The sequence below is a fragment of the Gloeophyllum trabeum genome (assembly GCF_000344685.1).
Source record: "Gloeophyllum trabeum ATCC 11539 unplaced genomic scaffold GLOTRscaffold_00004, whole genome shotgun sequence".
NCBI lineage: Eukaryota > Fungi > Basidiomycota > Agaricomycetes > Gloeophyllales > Gloeophyllaceae > Gloeophyllum > Gloeophyllum trabeum.
The window spans coordinates 1,103,715-1,116,316 of record NW_006920413.1 but is presented as its reverse complement, the minus strand read 5'-3'; the positions used below and the strand labels follow the sequence as shown (position 1 = coordinate 1,116,316).

The following is a 12,602-nucleotide window of genomic DNA, read 5'->3' as shown; positions in this document are numbered from 1 at the left end:
ACCAGTTCGCTGAAGTACACGACGTCCAACTTGAATGCAGCCGCTCCGCACCTTCCCGTATTCCCATATTTGGACGCCGGCCAGGGACACCAGGGGACACCTGAACTGATGTACAGGGTCTTAGCGTCGCAGCTTCTCGTGTTTCTTTACAAATAAAATCGAGTGCACCGAAGGGGTGTGGTATATTCCGCAAGGACATTGCGGGCTCGCCGAATACCATCCCCCGGATCTTACCTTTACCGATGATACACCTCCAGCCGGGACTTACTATCCTATGGAACTATACAGTATTGAAACAGGCACTACACGAAGTGGGAAGCATGGCCATGCATCCATTGGGCGCCTATACCAGGTATGATGAAGCTCCAGACGGGTTAGCACCCTGCAGCTGAATGCTGACTAGAATCAGCGTAACAGAATTCATATCGACCCAAAGAAGCGTTGCACAGGGTGCATTATGGAGGTCTGCGGTCATTCTTCCGCGGGCTGGACGTCGTACCAGATCAGGGCGTGCTACAGCCTCATCCCGGGGGCTTTTACAGAAGGAGTGCTTGCTCTCAACAGGACTAGTCGGTACAAGTGAAGTTGTCAATGGATTGGCAGGAAATCCCTCTCAGCGTAGGATACCCATTCATCAGCTGCTCGATATCGCAACCGTAACACGCAACTGTTAATACCCCTGGACGACACTCGACTCTGCGCAATATTCAGCTCGACTTTTGGCCTTTCATAAAGACCTAGAGTGGCCGGTAGTGGCCGTCTACAAGTCCTGACTTCTTCTCCCCGTTCGTCTTGTTCCCGCTCTTCCCCACCTTTGCACCGCCACCGGTCGCTACTCTCAATGAACACCGTCATATCGACCTCATCGGGCTCTTCTGCGTTTACCCCGCCAAATCTTTCCGGACGTAAATGGACATCTGTCATAGCGAACAACTATGTTTATCGGCGTACTCGCTTTGGTTTCAGATTCTCCCGCATCGACGTACGATCGTATTATTGGCGTCATCCGCAGTCGTTGCGTGTCCTTATTACCATTGGCTTTCAACAGATCCCTGGCCTCTTTTTGGTAGCGCTTGGATAATCCGGTGGAGTTACCGTACAAGATGCCTCGACTCCTTGGCCAACTAGTGCTGCGCTGCGTGTGCAGCGCTGGACCTCTTGACATTATAGACAGGAAGATAGGATGCTATTCCTGGAATGTCTATCTTTGCCGCTGTCCTCGGGTTTTGTCCGGGGCCTTGACGAACAATCCTCGCTGACCGCAGCTGGAAATGACGACATGTCTGTGGAAGAACACGTTGTCTCCGCTGGGAACAGATGAAGGATGGCCAACATTAGCCAGGATTGCGGACAGGTGCTCGCGAGAGACACCACGGAGCCCCACGACGCGTCCGATCCACTGTCGAAAATGACCCTTCTAAATTTACGACACTTGCAGTCAACCCATTTCTGAGCGGCCAACATTCTACTCGGGCTAGAGCTCGACGAGCTCGAGTACACTGCAGTATGTACACCTTCACCTGCTCTATTTGGAAGATGCGGTCTAGACTCGCTTGGAGGTAGCAGCGTGGTGGCGCTTACATCAATTCCAGCTGAGCAGGCTGGCCTAAGGTTAGGGTTCACGTGATCGTGCGTCATTGGCGCGGGTTTCTGGGCGGCCGGCTTTCCCGAGGACACCACCGCTGTCCCCAGCCGCCCTTTATAGCTATACACGCCAAGGCCTGTCCTATTCCTTTCCCCTTCCCAACGATGCTGCCCCCCTCTGTGCTTCTCCTCACTCTCGCCGCGTTCCCCTTTGCCAACGCCGCTCCAGCGCCGGAAGGCGTCGTCCGCATTCCTTTGTCGCGGCGGTCATCGAAACTCGCGCGGCGCGGGAATCCTTTGGATCATTTTGCTGCGGCGGCCGACCATGTCAGAGCAAGGTATGGCTACACGAACACGGCCTCGACAAGAAGGAAGAGAGCGAATACCGCAGAGGAGCCGATCATTGATCAGGTGAGTCTTGCACACCGAGGGACTTGGTGGACTATGGCTGAAGGTATACTCAGGGCCAAGATCAAAGCTACTTAGGGAGCATCAGTATAGGCACCCCGTGAGTACTCGCTTTCTCTTATGACTTCCCACTTGTATTTGTACCGCGTTGTCGCGGCTCGAGATTGGATCTTCTCTTTGCACCCAATGCCGCCGCTGAATTCGCTTTCTCGTATATGACTTTCTCACGCGTGTTTCAGAGCCCAACAATTCAATGTAATCCTCGACACAGGATCAGCCGACCTATGGGTTGCGAGCACTTCCTGTCAAACATGCTCATCCGATACCCCTGAATTCTCCACCTCGAGATCCTCTTCCTTCAAAGCATCCACCAACTCTGCCGGACAAGCGCAATCGCTTACTATCAAATATGGATCGGGCGAGGTCGCGGGCACGCTCGGTACAGACACCGTCTCTATGGCGGGATTCCAAATCAGCAATCAGGGCTTCGTCGTGGTTGACCAGACGAGCCAGAGTCTGCTGAGCGGCACGAATGCGGGTATCATGGGCTTGGGGTTCACACCGATCGCCAGCAGTGGGGCGACGCCGTTCTGGGAGGCCTTGGTGAACGCCAACCAACTGACTCAGCCGGTCATGTCTTTCTGGCTTAGACGGCTTTTGGACGACTCTCAGGCTACCCAAACGTCAGAGTTATACGGAGGAGAGTTCACACTGGGCGGCACGAACACTTCGCTGTATACGGGAGAGGTCCAGTTTATCGATTTCCCCAGTAATGTTGAACCCAGCTTCTGGTTGCTTAGTGTGGCGGGGGTGACTGTTCAGGGCAAGTCGGTAAGCATACCTTCAGGGAATAGCGCGCTTGCTGCCATCGACACTGGCACGACCTTGATCGGTGGCCCGAGTGATGCTGTGGACTCGATCTGGAATGCGGTGCCCGGTAGTCAGGCGTTGTCTGGGGATTATTCCGGGTTTTACGCTTTTCGTGCGTTTGTCTTTCTTTCGGTCCGAACCCTCCAACTAATGCCCACACAGCATGCTCCACGAACGTGCAGATCAGTATGTCGTTTGGTGGTAACTCGTGGCCGATCTCCCCTGCGGATATGAATCTCGGCGCAATCAGCAATAACATGTGCCTGGGCGGGATTTTCGACTTGACGCAGGGAGCTAACGTCGGGAGCGGGAATCCCAGCTGGGTCGTTGGTGACACTTTCCTGGTACGTCCTAATGATATAGGGCCCAGCTCGGGCGGCCGGTTTCCGTGCTGACTACATTCGTACTTACTGTCCGGCACAACCAGAAAAATGTCTACTCGGTTTTCAGAGCCAACCCGCCGAGTATAGGCTTTGCCGAGTTGAGCAGCGCAGCGGGTGGCAGTTCAGGTTCGTCGGAGTCCCCTGTGACATCTAATACTCGTACCTCTACGTCTTCGCTCACTCGTTCTCCCTCGTCCGGCTCGTCATCCGATTCGACTTCTGTGACCTATACGACCACTACCGCCACTTCTGTCACCTACACTCATGCAGGCTCACCGTCGTCTCCGCCATCTTCTGTGGCCATCTCCCTATCTGGAACGGGGACCGCCACGGGTATTCCTACTGGGACGGGGTCTTCAGGGAGCAACGGTGCCGGAGGGTTGAGAGTCGGCTCCATTGGAGTTGTTCTCGCCCTACTAGGTGCTGTCGCGGGTGGCATGTTCGTGTTATAGGCCCGGACACCATGGACTGGGGTTGGTTTGTCTATACGATTCTTGGTATGGACTAGGACTCCGTTGGGTGCGGTGCGTCTTGGCTGTGTGTATATTATTTTGCTTTTGCTGTGTGGCATGTTGGGTGAGCACACTACCTTCGTTTAAGTCTGTTGTTCTGCTGTATCTCCGTCCTCGCGGGTAGTGCGATTTGGAGTACTCTTGTTGTAGATCCATACGAATATCATCCGTGTAATTGCTTCGTGGACGGCGGTGCTTGGCCCTCGAAGATGATATGCGATTTGGCCATGACTCACGGTATGTTCATGTCCAATTATAAATGTGATCTACTGCCTGTATTGAGTTCTCGACCAATTCACTCAGGTATATTACAGGTAAGTAGTAGAAATTGCTGCGGTTCTCCCTCCGTGTCTTGGTGGCTCGACGTGACGGCAGCCGCCAGGTCCTGGGGTCGCGGTCCCCACGCGTGACGGGGTCCTTGCTGATCGACAGCGTCCAAAACCGGAAAGCCCTTTGCCGTTTTCGTATCCACCTCTTCACCATTGACATATAGGCCCAAAGTTGGTCTGTTTGGCAACTTGAACCACCACCGCGGGAACCAAACAGTGGGCGTATAAGAACCGTCAGCCTCCCCTCTTCCCTCTTTCTTCCCTACCACCATCTGCGAGCAACTTCCTTGCCCATAGCGAACTTATCTGCAGCCACCCTTCTTGGGCACCATGATCCTCTTGCCTTTGGTCGCCATCGCTTTGGCGTTCCAGCTCTTGGGCAACGTCAACAACCTGGCTCACCGCCCTCACCGCGCGCCCGGCCTCCTTCGCCTTGGTATCGACGGACGTCCTGGGGACGTCTTGATCTGGGCTCCTGCTGCTATCGCCCTCGTTGCTGGAAACATCGGCCGGCCTAGCAAGGACCTCAAGAGTTCTTCTGTTATTTTGCCTATGGACAGTGTCTTGTACCCTATCGAGGATGCTTCCGTACCTCAAGTCTTCCCTACTCTCGAGTTTTATGAATATGAGCCCAAACTACCTGTGGACGACACGCCCGTCCGCTCTTCTTTGACTGAGCCCGCTGTTTGCACGGCTAACTTTGTGTACTACTACGATGAATCAAGCATTCAGGACGCTGAGGCGACCTCGGGGCTTTTCAACATCAGCGTTGCTGCTGCCGAGGGCCCGATGGAGCCCATGAACGGGGAGGAAATCAATGCCGACGATGAGGCCATTGCAGAGGACGAATTTGAGGGCCTTGATGGACAGCAAGAACAGCTCGGGTTACTCATCCTGCTCTTCATCTACCTCGCAGCTCTTGCGACTGAGATGAGTTTCCTTGAGGGTGCTGGCTGGCTTATTGGGCTTCTCATGGTTATGGTCGTAGTTCGAGTTGGTGAGTGTATACGCTTTCGGCATGCCATACTCTGCTGACCGCAATCATCGTAGCATTGTTCTATATATTTTCGATGGACGTGATAGATGATCTAATGCTGAAGGACCGGGACGAGGGATGGAGAGAATACTGCGAGACGTACGTTGTGACTTTATTATCTTCAGATGCTTGCGTTAACCTTGTCTCCAGAATGTTACCGCAGGAGGGCCACGTTAAGTGAAGCCCGCAATCAAGTACTCAAGTGCAATACTTCTGGAGTTTACGATGCGCACATGCGCTTCTAGCATGCAAGGTGCCCGTCGACTATCGTACCCCTTTTCGGGATAGGCGTTCTTCGTACCACGTTCTATGGGCACATCAAGACATGCGACAACGATTCAGGCAATATACTGGGATGATCGATCTTGGCTCCTGTCATGAATAGTTTGTTCTACTCTCCAGAGCCATCTGACTCTTCGCCGCTGTGGACGACAGTCAAGGCTTCGACAAGCGCCGTTTCCTCCGGTAGGAAACAACCATGGCTGCTATCAAGACCTCTGCGCGATTCTATTTCGCGCCCTGACTGTACTGAGCTCGATATATTGGCTCAGGAACCGCGCTTGCTACCGCCGGCATGCACTCCACGGACTGCCCTTCCACCGACGACCGGCTATCTAGAAGTGAAGACAGGCGCCTGTTTCCTCAGGTTAGGAAACCCTGATGGCTGCTCTCCGTACTTCTTCCATGGTCTGGTCTTTGCTGCGCTTGCCCACGTCTGGCTTTAGGTGTATGATATCGGCCCCTTCTTTCTTCCAAGAAAGAAGTCATGAGCGGCGATGCTTGTGGTACGGAACTGTTCAACAGGACGAACGCACCACACTGGAATCGGCACCGCACTGGAATCAACACCGCAACGCGGATTATCGGTCTCCCCAATGCACTACTTGTTCTCTCCATACTCTTCGGTACATCAACCCTCATCCATCCATCTCAAGCAACTCTCGACTACGGCTCCTCAAGCCTATCAGCGTCACGCTTCGCTCCCCGCGTTACAAGTCGGGTTTAGTCGATTCAAACACACGGGTCTTCTATTCATCGGCTTGTCGCTTGTACCAATATATTGTCATATTCCTATTCCGTGTCTAGGTTTTCTCTTCTTGATCCCTGTACGTATTGTCTAGAGAATGTCCTTGGCCCGATTGGATAAATGAATTATGATTAAATAAAATTATGGCTAGCACAATCCAGTGAGCCAAGAGTGAGCATGTTTCGGGCAGTTGTCAAGTAGTACTACAAGTTAGAAACGGCTTTCACTCTGGATCGCGTCCAGGAGTATATCATTCGAGTCGCCCCCAGCCTCCCACATGGAGAAGCCTCTGAGGCCAGCCGACCGGATGAACGTGCCTTTCTCTCGGAAAGACGGGGCATTATCGAACGCAATCATGATTTCAGACGTTGCATCGTAGACGTAGGGCTACAAGTGATGTTATCCAAGTCAGACTTTTGGTGCTCTGACAGCGGGGAAAGACGAGCACGTACGGTTTTGGTGCAATCATCGTAACGAAAGATGATACCCGGGGCACGGTTGCCCTCTGAAGTCAAGAAACCGGCCTGAATGAGACCCCAGAAGTCGAACAACCCACCAACGGCCTCGTCGTTACCGCACTCGTCAATCCCGGCAGGATCATCCCACTTGTCGCCTGCCGGCTGGGCGCTGGCGTTGAAAGGCGGGTATGCAACCATCGATCCGTTTACTATGGCGTCCTTCTTGGCAACGCGGAACGAGTGCCCGTAAGCCGCGACGCCCAGGACGATCTGGTGTGCAGGCATGCCGGCGGTAGACCAGGCGCGGAGGGCGGAGACGGCGCTGCCTTGCTGGTCCGCGGGCGGCGCGCAGGTGTCGTTGAGGGGCGCGTTCGGGCCGACGGTGTCGCTCCAGCTGCCCCAGATGTCGTAGTTCATGACCTCGATGTAGTCGAGCACGTCCGTGAACGCGCGGACGTCAGTGAGGGGGTCGCCATCCGGGCCCGCGAAGGGGTTGATGCCTGTGGCAGCGGTGATGGTGAGCGCGCGGCCGAGGGGGTGCGCGCGCAGCTCGCGGAGGAGCGCGAGGAAGTTGGCGGTGTCGTGCGGCGAGACGAGGTTGCAGCCGATGCCCTGGTTGACGGGCGACTCCCAGTCGAAGTCGATGCCGTCCAGTTGGTAGGTCTGCGCGAGGGTGAGGATGGTTTTGGTGAAGGCCGTGCGGTTGGCGGGCGTGGCTACGGCGGAGGAGAAGAAGCGCGAGCCGGTCCAGCCGCCGATGGCGACGGCTGCTTGCACATTCTGAGGGGATGCGTGAACATTCAGAGTAATACAGAACGAGGACTCTCACTGACATGCTGGTGCGCGGCTGATACCAAGCCTTTGAGCAACTGGTCCCCAGAGTCTCCGAGATCTAACTTGTTGACATCCGGGGTAGTCTCTCTGGGAAACCATGCGGCGCTCAGATATTGCCGTCATGTCGTAATTTGCGAAATAACTCACGCGAAAGAGTACACCACCCTGTTGTACTTGCTCCAGCTGAGCTTCGAAGCCGGAAAGTCCGACGCGTGCCAGGATGCCCACCAAGTCGACGCAACCTTGCCGGATGCTTTGATGGGCTGGTGTCCCTCAACGCCTGAGAGGGCCAGCAGCACGGCGGTAAATGAGAGCAGGGCGGAGAACGACTTCATCGAGTCGATCTGCGACTAGGTGGGGAGGAAAGGAGCGTGGAACCTGGCTGACCGTCGGGACGTTTGAGAAGGGACCGACTGGACGACCATGTTCGCGAAGCGGGAGGCCTTATGCAGGAAATCCGGGAGACGGCCGTCTGAGGAGCGAAGGTCGCGAAGGGCAGGCGAGATATTGGGACCGATCTGATCAACTGGGCTGCTGACCGCGTCGTACTTTCGTGCGGGCCACAATGTACATCGACTAGCCGTGGCCGAGTCTCGACGTCTTGAAACCAGCGAGCATTCTGTACAGCGTCCTGCAGTTGCAGCAGCTGGGATTGCGCAGAAAGACTCGGCAGGTATACTATCATTGGGGGGGAGTTTGACACGGGTATTGGGTTTGACAAAACGACAAATCGCTCGTAGCTCTTTCCACATCCCATATTCAGCTTCAGCAATTGGCATACGTATGAGCATGCATCTACTTTTCATGTCTCTAAGCTCAGAATAATTTATTTCTCCTCGCTTCGTGCGTGAACACACAAAACACGCTGATATACCTGTACTGGGGAATGCATTTGGAGAGATCTCCTGAACGGTGTGTCCCAAAACCTTGGAACAACATAAAGAATACATCCTTACAGTTCTTAACTGCCTGTTCGTCAAGCCCGATATGCACGAGGTGGAGGAATTCCCTTGCTAGACGTCAGGTAGGTGTTTGTCAAACACTCTATCGAGACAGGGCGTGACTGTGGAATTCAAGCGGAGCTTGAATGCGCATTCGCGTGTGCATGCGCCGACGACCCCAGTGCGTCTTGCACTCAATGCTTCCTTGGATAGCACTTACTATACAATCTGTAATTATGTTCTCACAAATAAAATGAGCTGCTGCAGACGATTTTTCCATCCCCTGCTGTAGTATGTGCACAACCGAAGGGCCAGGCGTGTTCAGCCCAGGTGCTCCCGATAGGGAATGCCGTCTGGAGATTGCCGCAGCCGGTGTGACAGTTCCGTTACTGATTGTCAAACTCTCCCCCCAGTGTAAGCGAAATCGTGCCGAAACCAGTATTTTGCTGCCGGAATAGTCTGTACACAAGATATCTGTAAGGACGTTTTGTTATTATGATAGAACGCGCAATTTCGCATCGACTCGTCAAAACAGCGCCCGAATATGTTTGAATTTGAAGGAGATACGAGCTTAACAATGAAATATTGTCAAACTCCCCCCCCAATGATAGTATTATTAGTATATACTTGCGTTCACGCGCGGCACTTTGATCACTGGACGGACGTGCCGCCACCAGCTCCAAGTCTGCACCATGCATCATCACCTGTTCATGGCCATACTAGTAGCAGACGGGATTGTGAGGGTACGTGCCTTCAAGCTCGCTGATTAGTGTGACCGAATCATAGCTGTAGGCTAGCGCTGCTCACAAAGGTCGTGCTTCCCTCCAAATGCCATGCATGCGAGCGTGATCGCTGTCGGGTAGACCCATCAACTTGGGAGGTCCCAATCTTGTCCCAGGTCGGGTACGTATGTGCATGCCTAATTCGCGTTCTTCCTCCTTTGCCTTTTTGTTGGTGAGGTAACGCAATGAAGAACTGCCTGTCATCCCGTGGCTCTCGATATCCAAGCGACTGGACTCGAGTCCTCGAAACTCAAGGGATCGGATCGGTTGCAAGAACCCGATGACATTACGGATCTTCCTGCGATAGACTCGAGATATTTGCATGCTGCAGCCGCTCACTGTCCTCCGCCCAAATCTGGTTCGATGCTTCAAACAGTTACTCCTGGCCAGCGGTGATACACCCAAATGTTTTGTCATCCACCACTTGTCACTGGTTCACGCTCCATTTGCTCACTGTTCATTGATATACTACTCAAACCCTTGCTCCTACATGTGATCTTCGCTTGGACGTTAGCCCCTCCTAGGGCGCCGGCTTCCTATTCGGTGGCTCTTACGAGACACTACCTCCTTGACAGTAAGGTTCGCGTCTTCAAGACATTGACCCAATACACTGTGCTACTGTGCGGGCCACTGCACATTTATATTATATGCCATCTATTTGGATTGACATGCCGGAAGTGCTGTCCTTCCAGTCTGCGTCGTTCAAAGAGATGTCATATATAGTACAATGCACCATTTCGGTTGTAGCTGGGTTCCTTCAAGGCTGTGAAGGACTGTCAGTACTGTATTCAGTACCAGGTGATGTATCGTCTGGCAACCCTTTTGAAAAGCTTGCATGGCAATACGACCGCCGGGTTAAGGAATCTATATAAAGCGGCAGTCATGGCCAGGTCTCCCACCGCCCCCTTACCTCTGACGAACAACGCACCCACCCAGTGTCGATGGCTCCTTACGAGCGGAGAGAGCGCTGCACCAAATGTGGGTTCGACAAAGAGAAGCTCTACAAATGTTCGGGCTGCAAGGGCGCGACAGCTCGATATTGCGTACGTAGTCCACTCCACTCTTAGATGCCGTCCATCGATAGCTGGACACACTCACGTTCTTGCATGCTCTCAGGGCCGAGAATGTCAGAAAGAACATTGGCAAATCCACAAACCCATCTGCAGGCCCGCGCAACCTAACGAAATCTGGGGGATCAAGATACTCCCTAACCAGGGAGGTTGTCTGTACGGCACCGCTGACGTCCCGGGCGGGGACGGACAGGATCGAAGCAAGCTTTTTGAGCACGTCCTGATCAAGGCGGATCATCCGGTTTTTAGTGAAGGGGAGCTATGCCCCGTTAGCGTGGCAGTTGGCATGCCGCTTATACTGTACAGCGCTGCGGTGAACGGTATGCAAGTCCGTGCTCGTGATCAAGGTAACCAGGCTGCCGTATTCTTAAGGATTGAGCCAGAAAACGCGATTGCGCCCCTGCCGTGCGTGATATGTCTCCCCCACTATCCACGATCACGATGTTGAGTACGGCTTCCAGATGGCTAGATATAAATCCAGGAACAGTTGCGTCCGCTCTCCAAATTCAGACGATCTTTCCTGCTGCTGACTGCTTGCTCCTCCAGTGCATAATTGTACGGCACGATCGGCGCCCTCTGACCAGAGAAGCCATCGAGGCGATGTGGCAATTTACCGCGAAGGTGATCAACGGTGCCGGCTATCCCACGTCTGACGGCTGGGTTCCAGTGCGTTCTCTTGTCACTACTGCTTACTGGCAGGTGTTCTCCCGAGATTACTATAAAGAACAGAAGGGAAAGGGAAGAGCTGGGTTCGACGAGTTTTGGGAGCCTTTGTAGGCGTCAGTTGGTATGCACACTAAGAAGAATGTACTCGAATTGGTCTTGTGAGCCATTATTCAAGGGTCTTCCAGAATAGCATGGCAAATATCCTCGGGATCCTTCAACGGAGCGAAATGAGCTCTTTGGGGGTGCAAAAACACTGCAGGTAGTCGTGCTGTCCTTGAGACGAGCTGCTTGAGAATGGGACGATGGTCTCAAGTTTGACTAGCATACAAATGATAACTCGACAGCTTTTAGCGACAAGCAATGCTATGGGGCAATAGAGCATAGAGATATTCACGACGAAATTACAATAAGCGTCCCCCTTGTTCTCATTAGGATAGCTGTGATTGAGGCATCGGTATCGCTGGTACCCGCAGCACGATGAAGGAGATGCGCCTTCGCCAATGGGATATGGTTCGAAAGAACCCAATGAAGGAAGAATCGCTCCTTTTTACGACTCGCGACCTAAGCTTCCAGGAAGAGAGCTTCTTAACAATCTCCTCGAACCTAGCAAGGGCCTCGTCTGCCGTATAACGCTTTGCTCGGTCGTCCTGAACTAAGTTCGCAACCAGAGGTTCGAGGAATTCAAAACCAAACTTGACCTGAATACGTTAAACCACGGGCGATGGATATAACTCCATCAGGCGTACCTGAAGGAAGTCTTCTCTCATCAAGTTCCCGAGGAAATATAGGTCAGTTGGGAACGGATTAGCGGAGTACACATCCCCTCGAAACTCTGGAACGGTTTTATCTCCGCCTTTTATGATACCCTCGTCGGGGGGCATCTCATCGGGTTTGTATCGACGAGAGATGTCGAAGTCGATGTAGTCGATGTAGTAATACTTGGCTGCTGCTGCGTTCGTGTGTAATGCTTCGCAGACCCACTATAATCCGGTTTTCTGCTCGGTATCCCGGGGTGAAATGACTGCGGATACATCCCGGAGGCGTCCATCATGATGTTGCACTCGTTACAGTCACTTTCGAATACTAGGATCAGGACAGTCATTGGCAAAGGTGAAAGGGACGAACCGATGAGCAACAAGGTTTTCATGCATGAATTGAAGCCCCTGGAAGAAGCAGTTCAATACTTGTATCCTTTAATGCAAAGCGTTCACCTACTTCCAGTATTTGCCGCAGGAAAGCGATCACCTCGCCGAATGTATCGAAGCGAGATGAATCATATCTGCGATACAATGGCATCACGATTAGCAGTAAATCCTGGTCGTCCGGCACTTCTAGGATCTCGTATATGGGCACGGTATGATTTCTAGGGTCTGAAAGAAGGGGTTCCGAACGAAGGAACTGGCCGATCTCCACTTCATAGGGGTGCGTGGGCCTGGAGATTCTCTTCAAGCCAACGAGTGCGCCATCCGAAGTGCGAATGGCGTCCATCAACTGAGAGTACTTATGGCCCCGGGCAAATGTCAGATACATAAGTTAGTCTCCGAGCAAACACGATTGTGCTTACCCACAGCTCATCACCGTCTTCGCAATCTACCCAAGACTTGGACGTGCCTTCTCAAGAGGGTACCCAATCCTGCCTGAACCGAGGCCTGAGCGTGTATCCACGTTGCTGAAGTCAAGGTTGAAGGTTACACCAGAACAA

At 53.2% G+C, this 12,602-nt stretch overlaps 4 protein-coding genes across 4 annotated transcripts; 3 read left to right on the top strand and 1 right to left on the bottom strand.

Moving 5' to 3' along the window:
- The first annotated feature begins 1,714 nt into the window (after positions 1 to 1,714).
- Positions 1,715 to 4,069, top strand: GLOTRDRAFT_58260 (acid protease). Its single transcript, XM_007866084.1, has 7 exons — positions 1,715 to 1,995; positions 2,049 to 2,092; positions 2,232 to 2,974; positions 3,025 to 3,206; positions 3,290 to 3,371; positions 3,516 to 3,994; positions 4,061 to 4,069. Exons 1-6 carry the CDS (start codon positions 1,750 to 1,752, stop codon positions 3,695 to 3,697), a joined length of 1,479 nt encoding a protein of 492 aa, XP_007864275.1. The 5' UTR covers positions 1,715 to 1,749; the 3' UTR covers positions 3,698 to 3,994; positions 4,061 to 4,069.
- Positions 4,070 to 4,416: 347 nt separating this feature from the next.
- GLOTRDRAFT_127499 (uncharacterized protein) lies at positions 4,417 to 5,303 on the top strand (the record flags this gene model as incomplete). The annotated part of the gene is made up of 3 exons (XM_007866083.1): positions 4,417 to 5,083; positions 5,137 to 5,221; positions 5,273 to 5,303. 3 exons carry the CDS (start codon positions 4,417 to 4,419, stop codon positions 5,301 to 5,303), a joined length of 783 nt encoding a protein of 260 aa, XP_007864274.1.
- Positions 5,304 to 6,191: 888 nt separating this feature from the next.
- Positions 6,192 to 7,776, bottom strand: GLOTRDRAFT_73687 (chitinase; the record flags this gene model as incomplete). Its single annotated transcript, XM_007866082.1, has 4 exons — positions 6,192 to 6,536; positions 6,602 to 7,387; positions 7,441 to 7,528; positions 7,589 to 7,776. The coding sequence occupies 4 exons, from the start codon at positions 7,774 to 7,776 to the stop codon at positions 6,360 to 6,362; spliced, it is 1,239 nt and encodes a 412-aa protein (XP_007864273.1). The 3' UTR covers positions 6,192 to 6,359.
- A 2,329-nt stretch (positions 7,777 to 10,105) lies between these two features.
- GLOTRDRAFT_38618 (uncharacterized protein) lies at positions 10,106 to 11,011 on the top strand (the record flags this gene model as incomplete). Its single annotated transcript, XM_007865766.1, has 3 exons — positions 10,106 to 10,207; positions 10,281 to 10,643; positions 10,745 to 11,011. The coding sequence occupies 3 exons, from the start codon at positions 10,106 to 10,108 to the stop codon at positions 11,009 to 11,011; spliced, it is 732 nt and encodes a 243-aa protein (XP_007863957.1).
- Between the last annotated feature and the right edge of the window lie 1,591 nt (positions 11,012 to 12,602).